Below are 21,162 nucleotides of genomic sequence, written 5' to 3'. Positions count from 1 at the left end.
TAATTAGGCCATCTAATATGTGCAGCATAGCTCAACCTAACTCCATCCCCAGGCCTCAACTAATAAGAGCATCTCCATAGCATATTTGGCAGAGACCGGGAAGAGAATGCAGGAACTTTTGGCCTTGTCTTAGTGATACACCAAGTGACTTTAAATCAGAGGGCCCATCAGGAAGCTTTGAAAGTGTGCAGATACTTTTTACAAAGGATGGTGCTTTACTTAAGTATTTGTAAGCTCTCAATTGCTCTGCAGTAAAAGTATGAGTTTGTAACTGACTTAATAACCTGCAAAATTGTGTCCGTATTTTCTCCAGAGAAACCTGACGCTAGAGGTACACGATCTTTCTTTGTATTTTTGAAAGATTATCTGTCACTTACCATCCAATATAGCACTGACAGAGGTTTTCGTGGGATGTTGCTTGTTTAATTAGCAGCTCTACCTGAGTCGGAACATCCAAAGTCTCATCATGTGCAAAGTCACGACCTGAAATACAAACAAACTACCATTACCATCCAAATTTTATTTTGCAGTTTACATGAACATCAACCACGAGTGTAAACGAATCAGCTTTTTAAACCTGATACAGACTTCGTATTCTAAAAAAGTATAGAATCTCCATGTTTAATGTCCCCAGTTTAGTGTTGTTTTGCTTTAAGTTGCTGGGACTGGAAATCTCAGAATGTTGACCTGACCCAATTAGTGTCATCTTGACGTAATCTTGTCCTCTCTCAGACTTGAGGTCAGGACCACTCTTCTGACTTACAGCCTTTCCCTGTACTGCACCAGAGCCCAAGGTCTTCACCAGGGAGTCCCCACTCACCAAGCCTCACATCAACCAGCCCCCTCCCCCAAGAATTGCTCACATGGCAGTTCCACAGGTCAACAGCATCTCCTGAGGTCCTGCCTAGACATAACTGAGTCATCTTTCTCAGTCAGCAGGGCCCAGCCACGGTAATGTTAGAGCTTGGTAGCAACACTTTCCCTCCAAAAATGGCATCTGGGGAACTGCATGATTCCTGCAAAAGCCTGACAAACAACACAGGAGAACTGCCAAACTCCATCAGATCAGAACGTCCCATCACTCTCTGTCCTCTAGCCTGGAAATTTCCCAGAAGCTCTCCTGCTCTGCCCCCACAATCTGTTTCAGGAGCCCAGACCGTGGCACCACTCCAGAGTGAAAGTGCAGGAATTGGGGAATAAAAGCTACCAAGCCCAGCCAGAAGAGGGAAGGCCAATGCCTGCAGTTAGCTCTCTAGATATCACTACTGAGTAGTGGCCAGCAAGAATGGGCTCTGTGGTATTGCAAAAAGACACCATCAAGCAGGCCAGTGAAAAACAATTACCCCAGCAAACAGCCCAGATCCCAATGAGCTCCACTCTGAGGAGCCACTACAGTAGGTTCTGTAAATAGAATGGTACATTTTCATTTTATACTTGAAAATTTATTATTTGAAGTTATTTCATTTATCAATGTAAAATTTAGCCCTTTTAATGACTGTATTTAAATTTAGAGGGCATGTATTAATTTATCTTTGTTAAGAAAGATCCTATGGAACTCAACTCCAGTTTTTGCATTAAGAATCAACACTTTACTTCAAGTTGCTACATTTAAAATTACAATTTTCAGGAACCAACTACAACTTTAAGTAAGGGCTTCCTGTACTTCATAGAAATATTACAGCAAGAACTTCTAATAATATGTTTGAATAAAAGGAATAATAATTCTACTGTATTCACTTGAAAGTACTTTTTAATAAAGGTGGGGATGGTAAGGCTGCTGCAACCAGCAAGCCGTTCAGAGAAAACGGATTTAAAATATAGATTTAAACTTTAAAATTTAAACAACTTTAGTGAAAATGTTACCTTTATATTCACTTGAAGTTTCAAATTTTTACATTAATATGTATCCATTGGCTCGAGTTGGTTAGCTCACTTGGTGAATATCTGGTATGCTATGCAGAGTAACGTCAATAGTGTGAGCTCAGTTCCTCAGCGGCTGAGGTTACTACGAAGGCCTTTCCTTCTCAATCTTTCCTCATGGCTGAGATGAGTTAAATCACCTCTGTGTATAGGTTTCAGTGTTGGACTGGGGTGGATAAGGTTACAAGTCAGATGACACCAGGTTATAGTCCAGCAGGTTTATTTGAAATCAATAGCTTTCGGAGTCTAACTTCACCTGACAAATAGTCAACACTCTGAAAGCTCGTCATTTCAAATAAACCTATTGGATTATAACCTGATGTTGTCTGACTTCTGACCTAAATCACCATCAGTTGTCTCTCTCTCTGGTGACAGCAGCCCTATGGTCTGGTAGGACTATGGCCACTTTACCTTTAGACATTGGCATTTATAATGAAGTTGCCTCTTTAAGCTTTCAGCATGGATAGGATAAATAGACAAAGTCTTTTCCCAGGGGTAGGGGAGTCCAGAGGGTATAGGTTTAGGGCGAGAGGGGAAAGATGTAAAAAAGACCTAAGGGGCAACTATTTCATGCAGAGGGTGGGACATGTATGGAATGAGCTGCCAGAGGAAGTGGTGGAGGCAAATACAATTGCAATATTCAAAAGGCATTTGTATGGGTATATGAATAGGAAGGGTTTGGAGGATATGGACTGGGTGCTGGCAAGTGGGACTAGATTAGATTGGGCTATCTGGTTAGCATGGATGAGTTGGACCGAAGGGTCGATTTCTGTGCTGTACATCTCTATGACTCTTTATAATTACAGATCCCAATAATGTAGCAGCAGCAGCATTAGTAGGAGGGTGTAATTATAAGGAATCAAGTTATTAAGGATAGTTTCCAACATAACTTTAGACAGGAATTTATGATTGACATAAAGACAAAGCGCTTGTCTTACTTTCCACAGCTGGGTAGTTGTGCTTAATTTTTAAATAATTAATTCATGGAACATGGATGTCACCAGCAAAGCCAGCATTTTCACGCATGTGCCTTATCACGGAGGTGGTGAGGATGAAAACTGAATGGCTTGCTGGACTATTTCAGAGTTAGGTAAGAGTTAACTAGATTGCCCTCGATCTGGAGTCATGTGAGCAGACTGAATACAGATAGCAAATCGCTAAATCCTTTAAAAAAAGAGTAATGAACCAGTTGGACTTTTATTATAACCCAGTAGGTTTATGAACATCATTACTGATACTAGAATTTTATTCTGGATTTACTTAATTATTAGATTATTGGGTTAATCCTCTGGAGTACTAGGTAAAAACAATGACTGCAGATGCTGGAAACCAGATTCTGGATCAGTGGTGCTGGAAGAGCACAGCAATTCAGGCAGCATCCGAGGACAGGCAAAATCGACGTTTCGGGCAAAAGCCCTTCATCAGGAATAAAGGCAGAGAGCCTGAAGCGTGGAGAGATAAGCTAGAGGAGGGTGGGGGTGGGGATAGAGTAGCATAGAGTACAATAGCTCAGTGGGGAAGGAGATGAAGGTGATAGGTCAGGGAGGAGAGGGTGGAGTGGATAGGTGGAAAAGGAGCTGGGCAGGTCGGACAAGTCAGGGGATCGTCAGGGGAGGTTAGTTTCTAACCTCCAGCAACACGATCCCCTGAAATGGTCCAGCAAGCCATTCAGTTTTCACCGTCACCTCCTCAATGATCCAGAATTAAAATGTTTGCTTACTCTCTCCATGGATGCTGCCTGAGATCAGCATTTGATGTTTTCATTATCGACATCAGTCCCACTTGGCTATACTGGACCCACAGTCTTGAATATTATGCCACTTCAAGTGCTCATCCAAGTACTTTTTAAAAGATTGTGAGGTTTTCTGCCTCAACTACCCTCCCAAGCAAGCATTCCTGACCCTCACCCTATTCTGGGTGAAAAGGTTTTTCTCCTCAAATACCCTCGAAACATCTTGCCTTTCACTTTAAAAGTGAGCTCCCTTGATAATGACTAAGAATACTGTTCACTTTTTTCTTTTAATTTTTATACTCTAATTTCATCAGATATTGACTTGACTTAGTACAGCACTTGTGCATTTAAGTCAAAAGGTTGATGATGCATGCCCTGTTCCAGAACTTGAGAATATGATATACGGTGATCTGCTGTGCAGTGCTCAGAGCATTGTAATGTTGGAATGTCTGTTATTTGACAAGGTATTAAACTAAGCAGTGCAACACTTCATGCACTATGCCTTGCCAAAAGGTAATCCTCAATTAACATGAGTAAATGCAGATGAATTGGTTAATTATTTTGGATTGTTACCTTGCTAAATACAAAATGGTTGTCATGTTGATGGAAACTGCAACACTTAAAATAATAAGCTGGCTCTGAAGTGGCCTGAGTGAGTGCAAAATGCTATATAAATGCAACTCTTTCTTTTCTGACTCAGGACCTCTGAAGAAGGCAGATGGTGAGGGGATTTATATTTTACTTGGAAAAAGTTGATAGAAAGAGACCTTAAAGTGAAACGTAAATCAGGAAATCCCTTACCAGTTGGAGAATGTAACAAAATGTTATGCTTTTTCTTACCTGTGAGCTTGTCTCTGACTCTGTTAATGATCTGAATTGCTTTTTTGTTCAAGGCCTCAGGCTGCACCAAACCATCCCCAACTGAAAAATAAAACAATTAAATATGGAAGACCAGGGGCAGTTGTAGTGCTTGTTTGTGTTGTCATAGCACTATTCTGTACTTATGTACACAGTATCAACAACCCCCAACATTATTACTGAATTGTACAGTCAGTCAGAAAACACAAAGTAAATGTGCTTCCTTTAAGGTCCAAGCCACCATTCCATTCTTTCTGTTTTTGTAAGCTGACTGGTTATTTGTTGAAAGGTTTTCAAATATCTCAATAGGTGACGACCAAATTTAAAAAGAATCCTTTTAAGTCTGAGGCATTACTGACACAATGAAGCCAATCTACCCTCATACTTAGTCATATATTTTACCATACAGATTTCAAAATTAATGAATTGTTTTTACAATGTTGTCATTTACACAGAAATATTAAACATAAACCATTAAATTAAATTTAGGAACATAATGTTATAATGTCAGGATATGCAATTTTAAGATAACTTACTGAAAGAATGGATGGATTCAGGCACGGTAGTACCTGGTTTCTTATGTGTAGTTTCTCCAAGTTCTACCCCATCGAGCAATTCTAAAACACAAATTGTACAGCAGCTTCAAAAACAACATGATTGTGATGAATCATTGAAATATAAAGAAAAAATACTGAAGCTCTTGACACCATCTGAAGAAAGAGAAACACTAACAGTTTAAGTGAAGAAATTCATTTGCATTCAGTGAGAATATAATTAGACCTGGTCTTGATGGCCCTCACTCAAACAAATATGCTAATCACACTCATTGTTTCATCTCATGAATATATAATAATTGATGTGTTGGTGGGATCTTTGATACCCAGTACCTAAACCCTCAAGCCAATACTTTCAGAAGAATGATGAGAACATAGAAAGAAATTGGCAAGAGTCTGTCCCTTTCCTCCTCCTCCTACATGCCCTATATCCTTCCCAAAAGTATGCCTTGGGTTAAAGTTCACCAGCACTAATTAACAAATAAAGTACCTGTGGGTAATCAGAACCTGTACACCAAAAAACAGGGTTACTCACCAGCTGTTTGACTATTTGAGTAGGAGTCTGTCCTTGTCCTGGATCGCTTGTTACCTTTAATGTTTGCTGGAGAAGGGAAATTATATATTAGAACTATTTAACTGTTTACCGTGTATGATGTTTAGTGAGTAAATAAGCCAGAAACAAGTTGCATTTGTAAAGTGCCGTTAAATCAATAAAACATTAGTCATTTTAGGAAAATATAAAGCAAAATCTAACTTTGACCGACTCAAAGCGATATCAGGGCAAGTAGCTAAAGGTTTTGTCAAATGGTATGTTTTAAGGAGCGACTGAAAGGGAGGAAAGCAATGTGGAGAGACATAGGGGTTCAGAGAGATAATTCCAGATAATCGAGCTGAGGCAGGTAAAGCATAGCTAGCATTATACTGCAATGATAATCAACGAAGCTCAAGTGGTCAGAATTATCTGAATACAGATATTTCAGAACACTGTGATACTGGAAGAAATAACAGAGACAAGAAAACTGAAACCAGAGGGATTTATAAAAAAAAAAGGAGTATTTTAAACTCATTATGTTCTTGCCGATATAGGATACCAAGCACAGGGGTGATGTGAATGGAACTGGTGAGAGTAGGGACTTGGGCAGCAGAGTTTTGGATAACCTCAAATTTACAAAGAGTGGAATAGAGCAGGCAGGCCAGGAGGGTGTTGGTATTGTCAAATCGAGAGGTAACAAAGCAATAGATAAAGGATTTCAGCAGCAAATAAGCTGAGAGGCACTCCAGGCATACAGTTATTTTTCTTAAAAACAAAAACTCAAATTGTACATCTAGCTCTAATTGTATTAAAAAGGAACTAGAGGTACTGCATGCATTTGAAGATTAAAGATCACTCTTTTTAGCATCTATTATAATAATTAATTTTTTTCCACTGCACTTTGACATAAGGATGCTTTAATCAGGTTCAAGGATCCTGGGTTAAGTAAAGGACAATAGTTACAGTCCCCAGTCTGAATTGATATCCAGTGACCATCGTCCGTGAGTGAGGTTCAGTGAGAACAGAGTCAGGACTGGTTGTCATTTTTCTACTGGCACTGTTTAGATCTAGATATGTAAAATACCATTTGAGTGAGGCGAAATGCTCTAATGGCACAATACTTCAGGAAAGAGTCAGAATGACCAGGATGAGAAGGACCATATTAGTGTTTATGATCTTAGAAATGTAGTAATTTAATAAGTTTGCATTAGTTACCTGTCGACACAATTTTGTCACAAATTTATGTCAAATTTTCATTCTAAATTTATGTCCATACTTATAATGGAAACATTGTGTTCAAAGCTCTCAAATTCTGCAATTAGGTTCGCTCATGAGTAGAGGCACAGTAGCATCAATTTTGCAACTCCCAGCTCTTTCACACTGCGGAGAAATTTCTACCTTCTAAACAAATTCTACATTTCCCTAGTTGTTATAAATTTTGCTATTTACCAATAAGTTACTTTTGTATTAATGCATGGACAGAATATTTGTATGGAAAATAGGCACAATATTAGATTTATGCACCCTGATCCTATTAACCTTCAGCTTTAAACCCCAATCATTTAAACGTTATATTTGCTTTTGAATCTCCATATGTAACCACTGCATATGATTAATGAGCCTTAATAAAAAAATTGCAAATATTTGAACATAATGAAATCTTGCTGTTCAATAATTACGACTGCCTTAACAATGGAGACAAATGCATTTTAATTAAATCACTGTGCTTTTCCTTTAATACACAAACTTCAACCGATTTTAAAAAATAGGTACAGTATCTGTTGGATTCTCAATGCCAATCTAAAAAGCCACTTGCTTGCATTAGTGTTTAGCAGTGTTCTTGAAAGCAGGAAGGTAGCAACATCATTATATTTTAAATGTTGCTTACAATTGCAAATTCTTGTTGACTCATAATTGGGTTAAGCTAAGAGATTTCTGTGTTGAGGATACAACAAATCGCTGAGGTTACCTCAACCGTTAGCTTCCAACCACCTCAAGAATCTTTTACCCTAGATTTTGAAAGGTTCTCTGAAGCTCATACTTCTGTAAAGTCTTCCTGAATACTCACTGTCCATAAGCCTCCAATTTAACAAGGGGTCATAAACAAAGGCCTCAAGCACAGCCATGACACTGTCCCTGTGCTCCCGAAGCACTTCCATCACCGTGTGACATGTGATTCGATAGTTCCCATCCAATCCTGTAACCTGTGGAACAGCAATAATTGACATAAATGCAGATTGCAGGAATGAAAAACCAATAGCTTACGGTATTGGGCTTGTGCAGTAAAAATGTGTGTTGACTGTGCAGTGCCTGAGACAGAAGGTTGAGAGTTCAATTTCCATCCCACCATGTCGAGCATGTAAGTCAGGATGACATTCCACAGTAGTATTGAAGAAATGTTGCATTGGTGGATGTGACATCTTTCAGTTGAGATGTTAAGCATAAGCTTTATCTGCCTTTTCAAATGGTTGAGAAAGATTCCATAACATTATATCGAAGAGCAGGGGAGCTAACCCAGTGTCTTGGACCAATATTTTCCCCTCAGCAACTGAAGTGGGAAATCTTAGAACTAGTACTTAAAATGTTTAAATTACCAAGTACTTTTAAGTACTTTAAAAATACTTGAATTGAACAATTGTAAACATGATGATTTAGCGGTGAGTTAATAGGTGAAAATTGCCAGAGGGAAAAGCTGTTTGGTTGTGTGTGTTAGCACTTTCAGATATAAAAAAAGAAAAAAAAAAGATTGCCCTCTTCTGCAGGATTCTTCAAGGAACTATCAGAGATCTTTTTTGAATATTGAGTTTCAAATTGGCTTTATCACATAGAAATAGATAGCGTTGCCTCAGGAACTCTAAGCGTCAGGATCTTAAACAACAAATTGGGTTATCTACTATATTCCAATTGTGTTCCAAATCATCAGTCGTAGTAATGCCATAAGACAAGCAGCAAATAAACATAATAGATAAACATCTTTTGTATGAGAGATTGCTTCATTGTTTAAAACATGAGAACAAGGCAGGGCTATTACCTCCATGGCATTGGTTAACATTCTGGTCAGTCTGAATGGAATCTTCTCTGGGAATTTCTCCCTGGTCATAGCAACCTATGGAAAAATGTATCCATAAAAATAGACAGCATTGGAACGTTGCAGTAATCTGACAGAATACCACTTCTTAACTTTTGGGCTTTCTTCTGTACCACTGGGTCATTGACCTTATTTCAAATCTCATCCCCTTCTACTGGGAAATAGGAAAGCCACTTCCATCATGCTTCGAGGATGACTATCTTATCTCATGACTCACACTAGTCATCAAACCTACTCTTGTTTAGCTGCAATTTGCTGTACCACAGGGTATAGAGTCAAGAATGGGGTGTTAGAAAAGCACAGCAGGGCAGGCAGCATCCGAGGAGTAGGAAAATCGATATGTCGAGCAAGAGCCCTTCATCAGGAATGAGGCTTGCGAGCCAAGGGGATGGAGACATAAATGGGAGAGGGGTGGGGCTGGAGTGGGGGGGAAGGTAGCTCAGAGTACGATAGGTAGATGGAAGTGGGGGTAATGGTGATAGGTCGGACAGGAGGGTGGAGCAGATAGGTGGGAAGGAAGATGGACAAGTATGACTGGTCAAGAGGGTGGTGCTAAGTTGGAAGGTTGGAACTTGGATAAGGTGGAGGGGGATGAGGAAACTGGTGAAATCTGTGTGAAGATGAGGTGTTCTTTCTCCAGGCGTCGGGTGGTGAGGGTGTGGCAATGGAGGCGGCCCACGACCTGCATGTTCTCGGTGGAGTGGGAGTTGAAGAGTTCAGCCATTGGTTGGTGTGGGTGTCTGGAGATGTTCTCTGAAGCCTATTTCCCCAATGTAGAGGAGACCGCATCGGAAGCAACAGATACAGTAAATGACGTGTGGAAGTGCAGGTAAAACTTTGTGGAAGGCTCCTTTGGGGCCTTGGACAGAAGTGAAGGGGTGAAGTGTGGGCGCAGGTTTTGCAATTCTTGCAGTGGCAGAGGAAGATGCTGGGAGGGGAGAGTGGGTTGGTGGGGAGCATGGACTGGACAAGAGAGTTGTGGAGGGAACAGTCTTTATAGAAAGTGGATGGGGAGGGGAGGGAAATATACTTCTGGTGGTGGGGTCTGTTTGTAGGTGGCGGAAATGGCAGAGAATGATGCGAGATATACGGGGATTGGTGGCGTGAAAAGTGAGGACTGAGGTTCTGTCCTTGTTGCGGTTGGAGGGTGGGGTTCGAAGGCGGAGGTGTAGGAAGTGGATGAGATGCATTGGAAGGCATCATCGATCACGTGGAAGGGGAAATTGTGGTCTTTGAAGGAGGAGGCCATCTGATGTGTTCTGTGGTGGAACTGTTCTCCTGAGAGCAGATGCGGCAGAGGTGGAGAAATTGGGAATAAGGGATGGTGTTTTCACAGGAGCCAGGGTGGGAGGAAGTGTAGTCCAGGTAGTTGTGGGAGACAGTGGGTTTGTAGAAGATGTATATGTTGAATTGGCCACTGTTGATGGTGATGGAAAGGTCCAGGAAGGGGATGGAGGTGTCTAAGATGGTCGAGGTGAACTTAAGATCGGGGTGGAATGCATCGGTCAAGTTGATGAACTGTTCAACCTCCTCGTGGGAGCACAAGGTGGCGCTGATATAATCATCAATGTAGTGGAGGAAAAAGTGGGGAATGGTGCCAGTGTAACTACGGAAGATGGACTGTTCCAAATAACTCACAAAGAAACAGGCATAGCTGGGGCCCATGCAGCTGCTCTTGCCTACCCCTTTCGTCTGAAGGAAGTGGGTGGGGGGTCTCATTAAGGGTGAGGATCAGTTCAGCCAAATGAATGAGTGTGTCAGTGGAGGGGTACTAGTGGGGACGCCAGGAGAGGAAGAAATGGAGGGCTTAGAGGTCCTCATCATGGCGGATAGAGGTGTATAGAGACTGGATGCCCATGGTAAAAATGAGGTGTTGGGGGCCGGGGAAACAAAAGTCTTGGAGGGCATGGGTGGTGTCCCAAATGTATGTGGGGAGTTCCTGGACCAGGAGGATAGGACAGTATCAAGGTCTGTGGAGATGAGTCCGGTGGGGCAGGAGCAGGCCAAAATAATGTGCTGGCCAGGTGTGGTGAAAGGGTTAAAATTGTGTCCCAATACATGTGTGAATCTAACCGAAAATGGAAGGTGTCGCTTAGTCCCGTGTGAATCTTATTATACACCTTCCCGTGTGAATCTTCCTATCTGTATGTAACCAGAATGGAATGTGTGAATCTAACCGAAAATGGAAGGTGTCGCTTAGTCCCGTGTGAATCTTATTATACACCTTCCCGTGTGAATCTTCCTATCTGTATGTAACCAGAATGGAATGTGTTTTTTAGCCTTGCTCTGCTGTTCACATGAATGTTTATATCTGGAAAAGAGTATATCAGCTGAAAAAGTCTCCAGTTCGGTAGAGTCTGCTCCGGGGTTGCGTTTAACCGCCGAGCGTGGGTTGTTGGCAACCGCTCTACGAGAACTGACGGCTCCCAGTTCCGGTAACACGTAGAGTGAGTATAAACCAGACCCGTTGTAAGTACGAGACTGGTTGTGGCGACACTGCGGGGAATAAAACACTTATATTCTAGCAGACTCGCCTCTTGGCTGTTTGTTCTGTGTCAGACTACTTTCCTGCGAGCCTGGTCCTTGACTTTGAGAATTTTTTAAAACATTTTGGCGTAGTCGGCAGGATCAATCGCAATTGAGGAAAGATTTTGATACAGAACAATGTTTTGGAAAAAGGCTAAGAAACCAGAGGAACAAACTGTGGAGGTCCCGACCGTCCCGGGATGGCATGGGCCGTGGCATGGCGTGGCAGTTTGTTTGAGAAATGGTGGGGGGCGACCGGAGAACTGGGAGGCCGAGGGCGTAGGAACCCCAGGGTCGCTGCTGTCCACCCTTGAGAGGATCCCAGTCCTGCCGAAGAACCCATTGCCTGGGGTACAGCGGAGGATGTGGGCCTGTGCGGCGGCTTGTAGACAACAGTCAGACAAGCGCCAAAAAGCTGAAGCAGAATTAGCCCTCCTGAAACATGAGCAGGGACTCAGTTCGGGAGATGCCTCTATGTTGAGGCAGGAAATTATGAAGTTAAAAGCTGAATTGACAGCATTAACTGAACTAGCAGGACGAACTATTATGTATCTGTCTGCTAAGAAACGGAAAGAGAAAAGGAAGGTCCCTCGAACCCCGGACCCGGTACAAGTACGGGCGTTTGTAGCCCAGTTAAATAACGGGGATCGGTGGGATATCGATCATTGGGATGGGAACATTTGGGGAGATTCAGATGATCAGTATGAAGAGGACCCACCCGTACTCCAAGCTAAACCAGTGGTTAGGAGGAAGCAGGTTCAGAGACGTCTCCCAGTGCAACGGGAGGTAATGTTAGATGAGGAAGGAAACCCTATACGGAATGAACAAGGGGAGGCAATTATGCATGAATTACCGCGGGCTCAGCCTCCCGCAGAATTCTCTGAATTAACGGAAGACTTCACTACCGATGAGGTGCTGTTTATCACCCAGAAAACCCGACGTAATCCTGGGGAGCCGTTAGAGCTATGGCTAATTCGGCTCCTCGAGGAAGGGGGGCAACAAGTGCAGGTAGACTATCAGGATGCCCCCAAGTTTGGTGGATTAGCAAAGGATGCTGCCATAGACCTGGGGTACCGCAGACAAGCCAAGGATATGGTAATAGATCGCAGTATGGGGACCTTATTTGGGATGTATGCCAGGGCAGTGGCCGAACAGTATCCCTTCCCGTCCGATTGGCCCCCCTTGGAAGGAACTTGGACAACAATTAAGGAAGGGGTTCAGAGGCTAACCCGTTTGTGTGTGCGGGATGCCCTGTTGCTGGGAGTGCTGGACGAGGTAGATAACACAAATGTTAGTAGACAGACTAGAGACCACCTAGTGAAGACTGCCCCCCCCCATTATAAACCACTGTTATTAACCATAATGTTGAGTGGACGGGGAGAAACCCTAGGAGATGCCCGTAGTATGATGAGGGAGATGGGTGGTTTGGGGGATTGGGGACCCACAACCCGTGCTTCTCAGGGGGGCACGGAGGGGCGTCGCCCTGAGGCTCGGGCAGGGGGAAAAGTAAACCCTAATCAAGGAAGTAACCAAGGCCCCTCGCGGCGCGCTTTGTGGCAAGCTTTGATACGGGCGCAGGTCCCAGCATCGGAGATTGATGGCCTACCTACACCGGAATTAAAAGACTTATGCAGACGAAAGGGACTGAAGGTGTCCCGGGTAGAGACGGAGTCCCGACCCACTATGGAAGACCTAGTGGAATTACTAACACAAAAATGTCAGACACGGGGTCCGGTTGTTAATGAGCCTCGAAGGGGTAGAACTTCCACTTCCCAGCGGTGGGAATCCTCGGAGGACGAGGAGGAGGAGGAGGTACGGCCTCCCCTCCGAGAGTGTTATAAAGTGGATAGGCGTGGCCGGAAACCTAGTAAGAAAGGCAAGAACAAAGAAGGGCGAGGCAAACGTCTTTACCCAGTGCTGTCTGGGGAAGATGAATGGGAGGAACAATAGGAATCGGGCCAAGCCCCAAGGGTTTGCCCACGAACGAGCCAATGGTCAGCAGACGACATTCGACCTCATGTATCATTGACTATCTATTGGCGCAAATCCGTCCAAACCGTTATGGCTCTAGTGGACACAGGGGCGGAGGCCACCTTAATCTATGGGACGCCCCATAAGTTTAAAGGAACCCCAGTCACGCTGGTTGGGCTGGGAGGTAATCTGATTAAAGGAAAAACAGTACAATTGCCCCTAAAGATAGGTACAATGCCCATTAAAACTTATTCAATTATCATTACACCGGTTAGAGAATGGATCCTGGGAATGGACATTCTGGCCGGTTTAACACTTCACCTCCAACAAGGGAAGTTTGAATTTGGAATCACGAAAATGGCTTTGCGCTGTAGGACGGTGTTAGTGGGAAAGGTTAAAATGGACCCCTTCCCCATCCCGATCGCCGATCGCGTAATAAGTCTTAGACAGTATAGGATTCCCGGCGGACAGAAAGAAATATCCGCCACAATTAAGGATTATTTGGAAGCGGGAGTGCTTAGGACATGCACCACGGCGTGGAATAACCCCTTATGGCCCGTACATAAAGCCGATGGGTCATGGCGGATGACGGTAGATTATCGGCAACTAAACCGTCACACTCCGGCCTTGACGGCAGCGGTCCCGGATGCCGTCACTATTATAGGACGAATCCAACATCATCCCGGGGTGTGGTACGGAGTAATTGATTTGGCTAATGCCTTCTTCACAATTCCTATTCCCGAAGATAGGCAGGAACAGTTCGCATTCACTTGGGAGGGTAGACAATTCACGTTCACGCGATTGCCCCAAGGATATCTGCATAGCCCTACTATCTGCCACCGGATAGTTACAGAACACTTGGCTGCCTTTAAAGTGCCTGACGAAGTGATGATCTCGCACTATATTGACGATATGATGATACAGGGGACAAGTCAGAAGCAGGTTCAGGAATTGCTGGACCAACTGGTTCAACATATGCGAGGATATGGGTGGGAGATCAACCCAGCCAAAATCCAGGGTCCCTCACAAACGGTGAAATTCTTAGGAATCGTGTGGAACAAGGGGGAAAGGGAAATCACTGCGAAAGCTAAAAATAAGATTCAGGTCTTTGCCGTCCCTCACACCCAGAAGGACGTGCAGCAATTTATTGGGTTATTCGGATTCTGGAGACAGCATATTCCCCATTTAGGACAAATTTTAAAACCTTTGTATCGAGTTACGAGGAAAAAGGCAGCGTTCGAATGGACGGAGGTCCATCAAACTGCATTTGAAATGGCCAAGCAAGCGATACAGCAAGCTGTATCCTTGGGAAAGATACAGTCAGGACCTGTAGAACTGCAAGTCTCAGCACAGGGGGATTATGCCAATTGGAGCTTATGGCAAAAACAGGGAAGAACCCGTAAGCCACTGGGATTTTGGTCCCGAAAGTTACCCCCGGCAGGGGAACGGTATACCCCCTTTGAGAAACAGTTATTAGCATGCTACTGGGGCTTGGTGGAAACCGAAGCCCTGACCATTGGACATGAAGTGATCATGAGAACAGCTATCCCTATTCTTCCGTGGGTACTTAATGACCCCACTACCCACCGAATAGGAACTGCCCAAGAGAGCAGCATCATTAAATGGAAATGGTATGTGTCGGAGAGAGTGCGGACTGGACAGAAAGGAGTGTCAGTCCTACATGAGCAAGTGGCGGAGGCCCCTGAGGAAGGGGAAAAACGGTTTGAGGTGATTGAATACAAGGAATCACCCGTTAAGATGGGAAAACGGTATGATGAACTGACCCCGGATGAACAAGCCACGGCTTGGTTCGTAGATGGGTCAGCCCAATGGAAAGCGGGACAGCGTAGATGGAAAGCTGCCGCCTTTAACCCAAAACAAGGCACTACCCTAGAAGAATTAGGGGAGGGAAAAAGTAGTCAGTGGGCAGAATTAAAAGCAGTGCATATGGTAGTCATGCAAGCAGGGGTCATGGGAGTTTGTTTGTTCTCTGACTCGTGGTCAGTGGTTAACGGCATGACACAATGGATGCCAACTTGGCAGGCCAATCAGTGGATGATCCAGAATAGGGAAGTATGGGGTAAACAGTTATGGGAAGATATATGGGAGAAAGCTCAATACCTGGTCATATACATCACCCACGTAGATGCCCATACATCTCGAAATGATGCGGAAGCTCTACATAACCGATATGTGGATGGTATCGTCCGAACCATGATGGTGCAAAGGGGCACCTCAGTGGACCTAGCTAGATGGGCACACCTTAAGGTTGGGCACTGGGGAGTGCAAGGAACCTTGCAATGGGCTCGAGACCGAGGAATAGATCTTATAGTAGATGATGTTAAGACTGCAGTAAACCAGTGTGAGCAGTGTCAACATCAGCGGCAGGGAGTGCCCCAACACATGATGGGACATATCCATCGGGGGGATGGTCCGGGACAGAGCTGGCAAATGGACTTTGTGGGTCCCTTACCCTCCTCACAAGGATGTAACCACATATGTACAGCTGTGGACACTATGTCTGGGGTTTTGGTAGCCCATCCCTGTCGTCACAACAATCAACAGGCTACCTTGCGATGTTTAGATTTGATTGAACAATTTTATGGATTGCCCATACAGGTCCAGAGTGACAATGGCTCCCATTTCACAGGAAGGGCGGTAAAGCAGTGGTGTCACGATAACCACGTGGAATGGGTTTATCATGTACCCTATCACCCACAAGCTGCGGGACTTATAGAACGAATGAATGGGCTTCTGAAGTCCTCACTACGAAAAGCAGGAGGTTGCAATGACTTAACAGGTTGGAAGAAGCAACTAATTCGGGTGGTGAAACAAATTAATAACCGCCCATTAGGAAATGGGGTAACACCCTTGAATAGGATGATACGAGTATGTGATATCCCAAAGACTCAGCCTATTAAAATGTGGAAATTCGCTGAGGAAGCTGATATTCCCGTAAGGGCCACGCCGGCTTCGGCTGGACTGGACCTACGAGCACTAACTGCCCAGACTTTGATCCAACAGAAACCTACGGTGATTAAGACCGGGTTAGGATTGATTTGTCCCCCTGGAACCTATGGGCATATCCTCCCGCGGTCGGGACTGTCACTAAAGGGGGTTGATGTGATGGCAGGCGTAATTGACGCAGACTACCAAGGGGAGTTGGGGGTGATCCTGGTCAACATCACCGCTGAACCTTACGTGATACAGAAGGGGGACAGAATAGCGCAATTGGTCATTAAGCCATGTAACCTTACGACGGTGGAAGAGACGGGAGCTCCCGTTACGGTTACTGAGCGTGGGACGGGGGGATTTGGGTCTACTGACACTAAGGGGGCCAAGGTATGGGTGCGCCAGACGACCGGCCCCCCCAGGCCGGCCGAAATCATAGCACAGGGGAAGGACAGTCTGGTCACCATTATGTACCCCGGGGACCCGACCTGGGCAAACGTCCCGGCGAACCAGTGCTACTTACGTGAGACCTAAATAATGTTGTAATTGCTATGCACCCGCAGGCTGGCCCTCCGCCTTGAACATGGGGTGGTCATGGGGGTTGCGACTCCTATCGGCGATGTTCGCGATCGGATGGCCATTCCAGGGCATCGGTATCACGGCCTGGACGCTGGTACCGGTCGCCCGCCATGAGGTGCGGTGGGAGGCCAGTAGCCAGCGACGGACGCAGGACAATTTTACATGTGAACCCGGTCAGCAGTGCGTTGTTCTGACTCTCACCAGCGGCTGTCAGCTGTACGCGTGTGCACAGTGCTACATGCGCCGGGATGGGGAAAAATATGACATATCGTTCATACCGCCTAATTGCACCCTGGTGGTGAATGCCCAAGTCAAGACGTGTTTGTGGGACCGACGCACCCAGACATGCGGGACAACGGGGACTCATTGGAGCGTCACAGCTCGGGGGGAAGATCTGTGGCTGCGCAATGCCACCGATATTCGGAATCGTCATCGATTCATGTGGTCAATAATGGTACTGCCCTCGACGAACACCCCGTCTGAGGCGTTATTAAACCCCACGCGGGGCGGGCCAGCCACGGGGGGCGTGCGGTCGCATCGAACACAGTTGGCCCCTATTATGTCAACTTGTCAACAGATGGCCCGGGCGGTACTGCACACTGATGTTCATTGGCGGGTACAGTTGCCCCTCATACCCGAGTGTCATACCAAGAGGCGGCGACGAGCGTGGTACGACACCCTGCTGGGAGGCGCAGGAACTGTTATGGGTATCTCGAATGCCATTGACTCTGAGGTGACCCGTACCAAATTATCTAACACGGGACAGGCCACCTCACAAGGACTACATACTATTGGAAGGTGGATGCCATCCGTAATGATGACTCAAGGAGAGACAGCCGAAATAATGATACGATCTCTGCAATGGGAACTGGATGTCTGGGGTGCCACTCAGGAACTGTTTGAGAACATTACGGCTCAGTTAAATTGGACTGCCTGTCATATTCAAATGTTGCATGCTCAAATACAGAAAGAACGCTTTTTGCGTGTGGTAACATCCCCCAATGTACAGGCGTGGAGGGGACTATGGAATGTATCTGAGAAATTGTGGATGATAACCCATCCAGAGCGAACATGGTGTAACGCAACTATGTGTAACGGATACTTTGTTACCATGAATGTAACCCACACTGTTACGGTCTGTCGATATTATGTATTACCAGTGATTACATCTTCTGGATACTATTTTCTGAAGACAAGGGGACAGTGGTTTAGCCCAGATACCAATATTACCTATGATCTGTCCGCTTGTGAACAGACTGATCAGGGGAAAACTTGCCTACTGATGGACAGGTATCGGGACCCTTGCTTGACCAAGGGAACGGCCCTGTGCGAATGGACTGTGGAGACTCCAAGGGACATGATGTGGCAGATTGGGCCACACACGCTCTGTGTGGCTACCAGTAATCCACATCCTGCGCTTCCCTCAGCACCGTTCTCGGGATGCCTCTCAAATGTCTATCAGTGGCACTGGCAGAATCACACCTATTTGTTGACCACTTATAGCAGTGCTCGCCACTTTACCAGGGTGCAGTGGAAAGTGCTGATGAATCCTTGGAACATTTCCCTGGATCGGTTTAAGCGAGCATTGGACCGATCCGAGGAGCTTAAGCAGATATTACGAAAGCATCAAACCAATGTCACCAAGGTTACGGTGTCTACCTTTATACATGGACAGGAGGTAGTACATGCTGCCCGTGTAGTGGACGTGGAGTCAGCTCATCATTGGTGGGACATATTGAGTGGTATGTCCTCCACTGCGGGGACATTCCTGTTCCCACCCTTGTCGATCCTGATAGCGGTCCTGGTGATTTTAACATGCTGTAATGTCCTGACTTGCTTGTATATTTGGCGTGTACGTAGGCGCTTGTTAGAAAGAATACATATGGGCATAATGTAACACATGTATTGGGCCAAGCAGTGGAAAAATTATGTCCCAATACATGTGTGAATCATTATGCGACACATGTATTGGGCCAAGCAGTGGAATGTGGTGAAAGGGTTAAAATTGTGTCCCAATACATGTGTGAATCTAACCGAAAATGGAAGGTGTCGCTTAGTCCCGTGTGAATCTTATTATACACCTTCCCGTGTGAATCTTCCTATCTGTATGTAACCAGAATGGAATGTGTGAATCTAACCGAAAATGGAAGGTGTCGCTTAGTCCCGTGTGAATCTTATTATACACCTTCCCGTGTGAATCTTCCTATCTGTATGTAACCAGAATGGAATGTGTTTTTTAGCCTTGCTCTGCTGTTCACATGAATGTTTATATCTGGAAAAGAGTATATCAGCTGAAAAAGTCTCCAGTTCGGTAGAGTCTGCTCCGGGGTTGCGTTTAACCGCCGAGCGTGGGTTGTTGGCAACCGCTCTACGAGAACTGACGGCTCCCAGTTCCGGTAACACGTAGAGTGAGTATAAACCAGACCCGTTGTAAGTACGAGACTGGTTGTGGCGACACTGCGGGGAATAAAACACTTATATTCTAGCAGACTCGCCTCTTGGCTGTTTGTTCTGTGTCAGACTACTTTCCTGCGAGCCTGGTCCTTGACCTTGAGAATTTTTTAAAACACCAGGGCAGTCAGGCTTGTGAATCAGGCTTGAGAACCGGGCAGTGTGGGGTTCCCAAACTATGAGGTTGAAAGCTGTGGGTGGGAGATCCCCTGAAGTGACAAGTTTGTGTACAGTCTAGGAGAGGTTGGTCTGGTGATGGGAGGTGAGGACGTGGTCGAGGGGTAGTAGGAGGAGGTGTCTTCGAATTGGCACCTGGCTTCAGCGGTGTAGAGGTCAGTGCGCCAAACTACCACTGCAGCCCTTTGTCCGCTGATTTGATGGTGAGGTTGGGATTGGAGCGGAGGCTGCGGGTTGTGAAGGTGACAGGTTGGAGTGGGCTGAGGGCGTTGGACAGGTTGAGGCGGTCAATGTCCTGGCAGTAGTTGGAAATAAAGAGATTGAGGGCAGGTAACAGACTAGCACGGGGTGTCCAGATAGATGAAATGTGTTGGGGGTGGGAGAAGGGGTCCTCAGAAGGTAGGTAGGAGACTTGGTGGAAAAAGTAAGCCTGGTGGCAGAGGCGGCAGAAGAAGTGTTCGATATCGCAATGATGCACCACAGGCTATGTTGAGAGTGACACTTTCACAGTATATAGCCTCATTTTCCCTTTTCCTCATACTATCTCAACAAAAATCCTGAACAAGACCATTGTCCATATCCCTAAAACATACTAAACTTCACCGGTACTAGCCTGTGCAAATTATATGTTTAGATCAGCAACTGAGAAGCAGTATAACTAGTTCAAATTTTCAATTGATGACTCTTATTAACAAGATATATAGTGCTGGGAAATACAAAACCTGATTTCTATTTGGCAAGCTGAACTTTTCTCCATTATGATGATATTGGATGATTTCCAAACTCATGCAGCAATGTACTGTTTTGCTCATAACCTCAAAACTTTACCTCAAAACAGTCACCAAAGTCAATGTGCAAGATTTTTCCACTAAGCCTGTCCAGCATCAGGTTGGATGGATGTCTGGGGAAAAGAAATGCAAAAGTCAGATCAGATTTCCTGGGAAATACAGCAAAGGAATCAGCCAATACTGAAGGATCTTTTGTCAGAAGATTCCATTGTGAATACGATTGATTAATAATAGCACATTAATGTGTTTGCTAAACCATAATCTCATTTGCCAAAATACATTAATTCTGCTGGGATACAAGTTCAATAGGTGTCAGGAATCCTTTGGCATCTCGCCATACAAAGTCCCTGTGTTTAGCACATACACCAGACAATTTCAAACATATGCTTTTATTTACAGCCATAAAAAATAATCACAAATAAAACCAAGAGAGACTCCAGGACACCTCCACAGATGCAACTCAAGTGCTAGCATCTTAACCTATGGCAATTTTACATTTCATGATGATTTGCTGCAACCAGCTCTCATCTACTGAAACCATGTCAGGTCCATCAGGTCCTGTCTGGCATCTGGTGCTTGACACAGTTGAACTCTGTTACACACAAGGCAAACTTTCCCAATGTCCCTGCCCTCAAGACTGTTCCTGTCCCCCAGCTCCTTAGCATCTATCACATCACCTCAACATCTGCTCCATTTGCGCAGAGCACAGCATAGCAGGACGATGTGGCACACTCCGTCCAGACTATAGAGGAAGGACCCCAACCGGTCCAAGTTGTGGAATCATATTCTCAGCAGCCTTGCCACTGCTCCACCATGATCCCCGTCAAAACATGGGCAGCATTGTACATGTGCTCCACATCAGTTCGGTGGTTGTACAATGGTGTCATGAGCCATGGTCACAGTGGGTAGTCTTCATCACCCAACAGCCAATCTTGTAAGGCACCTGGACCCTCAAACAGACTGGACATGAGAGTGCTCCAGTATTTAGGAATTGTGATAGCTGCCACATACCAATCTAGCGATGGTGATCACAG

The 21,162-nt window shown here is 45.0% G+C and overlaps 1 protein-coding gene across 3 annotated transcripts in view; it reads right to left on the bottom strand.

Moving 5' to 3' along the window:
• mtor (mechanistic target of rapamycin kinase) overlaps window positions 1-21,162 on the bottom strand; it is a 387,814-nt gene that overhangs the window by 5,041 nt on the left and 361,611 nt on the right. For all 3 annotated transcript variants that reach the window (XM_043675588.2, XM_087980582.1, XM_087980583.1), the window contains 7 exons: window positions 20,169-20,241; window positions 8,628-8,702; window positions 7,665-7,800; window positions 5,600-5,665; window positions 5,047-5,127; window positions 4,493-4,573; window positions 378-483 (listed from right to left, as the gene is read on the bottom strand). In XM_043675588.2, coding sequence (XP_043531523.1) covers window positions 378-483; window positions 4,493-4,573; window positions 5,047-5,127; window positions 5,600-5,665; window positions 7,665-7,800; window positions 8,628-8,702; window positions 20,169-20,241 — 618 coding nt within the window. The remainder of the gene's footprint in view (window positions 1-377; window positions 484-4,492; window positions 4,574-5,046; window positions 5,128-5,599; window positions 5,666-7,664; window positions 7,801-8,627; window positions 8,703-20,168; window positions 20,242-21,162) is intronic.

The sequence above is a fragment of the Chiloscyllium plagiosum genome, unplaced genomic scaffold (genome assembly GCF_037043375.1).
Source record: "Chiloscyllium plagiosum isolate Xiang-an unplaced genomic scaffold, Cpla_swu_hap1 HiC_scaffold_37, whole genome shotgun sequence".
NCBI classification, from domain to species: domain Eukaryota; kingdom Metazoa; phylum Chordata; class Chondrichthyes; order Orectolobiformes; family Hemiscylliidae; genus Chiloscyllium; species Chiloscyllium plagiosum.
The sequence above is the reverse complement of the archived record's forward strand: the minus strand, read 5'-3'. Positions and strand labels throughout refer to the sequence as shown.